The following is a 1,474-nucleotide window of genomic DNA, read 5'->3' on the forward strand; positions in this document are numbered from 1 at the left end:
TTAGCTTTTATTATAACTAAGAAAAACTATATTATTACTATCTATTCTTCAACTCCATTAAAGAGTCTAGGAAGATATAGTATTAACTAAGTAAATTGAACTAAGGAAATTGAAGGTAAAATGTATCTTTACAAAAATTATCAAATTCTCCTAGCAAATGAGTAATAATTCTTGCAATTACAATAAAATAGAACAGCAATTCAAACTATGTATTTGTGGATAACTTTTATCTAATAAATTATCCTCACATTAGTTCTGAAACATGAATTTCTTTCTTTAAAATATTTTCTTCAAGGCAACACTAACATCCTTATTTCTCAGGCTGTAGATTAATGGGTTCAGCATGGGAACCACAGTAGTATAAAACACAGATGACACTTTCCCTTGGTTCATTGAATTCTCTGAAGATGGCTGTAAGTACATGAATGCAGCAGAACCATAGAAAACAGCAACAGCAGAGATGTGGGAGCTGCAGGTGCTGAAGGCTTTGGACCTGCCTTCTGTGGATTTAATCCTGAGGATGCTGGCAATAATGGAGATGTAAGAAGTAATAACGGTGAGACTTGGGACACAGATATTAAATGTACCAAAAACTAGAACCAATAATTCACTGATATAGGTATTAGAGCATGCAAGCTTCAAGAGGGGAGGAAGATCACAGAAATAGTGGTTGATCACACCTGATTCATGGAACCGAATCTCTGTCGTGAAGCTTGTGAGAACTGATGCATTGACAACACCAAAAATATATACTCCTGTAATCAGGGAACTGTAAATCTTATAGGACATTGTTACACTGTAAAGCAAGGGCCTACAGATGGCCACATAGCGGTCATATGCCATTGCAGCTAATGTGTAACACTCTGCGAAGCCAAAAATCATAAAGAAATAGAGCTGAATCATGCATCCAGGGTAGGAGATAAGGTTCTTCTCTGTCACAAAGCTCACCAGCATTTTAGGGGTAACAACAGTGGACTGACAGAAGTCAATGAAGGACAGACTGCTGAGGAAATAGTACATGGGGTTGTGCAGGTGGGAACTGAGAACAATCAGTGTGATCATGCCCAGATTTCCTGCTACAGTGACCACATAGATCCCAGAGAAGAGGAGGAAGAGGGGCATCTGGAGTTCTGGTTTCTCTGAGAGACCAGTCAAAAAGAACTCAGTCACTGTGCAATGGTTTCCTGCTGCCATGTTCTTCATCAAGATGCTATAGGAGTAAAAGAGTTGCTTAAGTCTTTAATCCTAGCACTAGGGAGACAGAAGCAATCAAGCGTCTATAAATTCAAGGCTAGGACATTCATTAGAACAATTGTAGGAGAGGCAAGCCTGCACAAAGAAATGTTGTCCCAAATAACATATTCATACTTATGTGTGTGTGCATGCATGTGTGTATGAATGTGTATATTTATTTTTATTATTAATTTTAAACTTACCTTACCAAAATTAAGAATAGTGTTCATATAAAGTATTA

The 1,474-nt window shown here is 37.3% G+C and overlaps 1 protein-coding gene across 1 annotated transcript; it reads right to left on the minus strand.

Annotated features, from left to right (window-relative positions):
- Positions 1-276: 276 nt before the first annotated feature.
- Positions 277-1,203, minus strand: LOC119809969 (olfactory receptor 1537-like). The gene has a single exon (XM_038323215.1). The coding sequence runs from the start codon at positions 1,201-1,203 to the stop codon at positions 277-279; it is 927 nt and encodes a 308-aa protein (XP_038179143.1).
- Positions 1,204-1,474: the final 271 nt, after the last annotated feature.

The sequence above is a fragment of the Arvicola amphibius genome, chromosome 3 (genome assembly GCF_903992535.2).
Source record: "Arvicola amphibius chromosome 3, mArvAmp1.2, whole genome shotgun sequence".
NCBI lineage: Eukaryota > Metazoa > Chordata > Mammalia > Rodentia > Cricetidae > Arvicola > Arvicola amphibius.

What these genes read in the sequence shown, in the direction of transcription:
- LOC119809969 (XM_038323215.1), bottom strand. Translation starts at nt 1,203, where the DNA reads ATGAAGAACATGGCAGCAGGAAACCATTGCACAGTGACTGAGTTCTTT.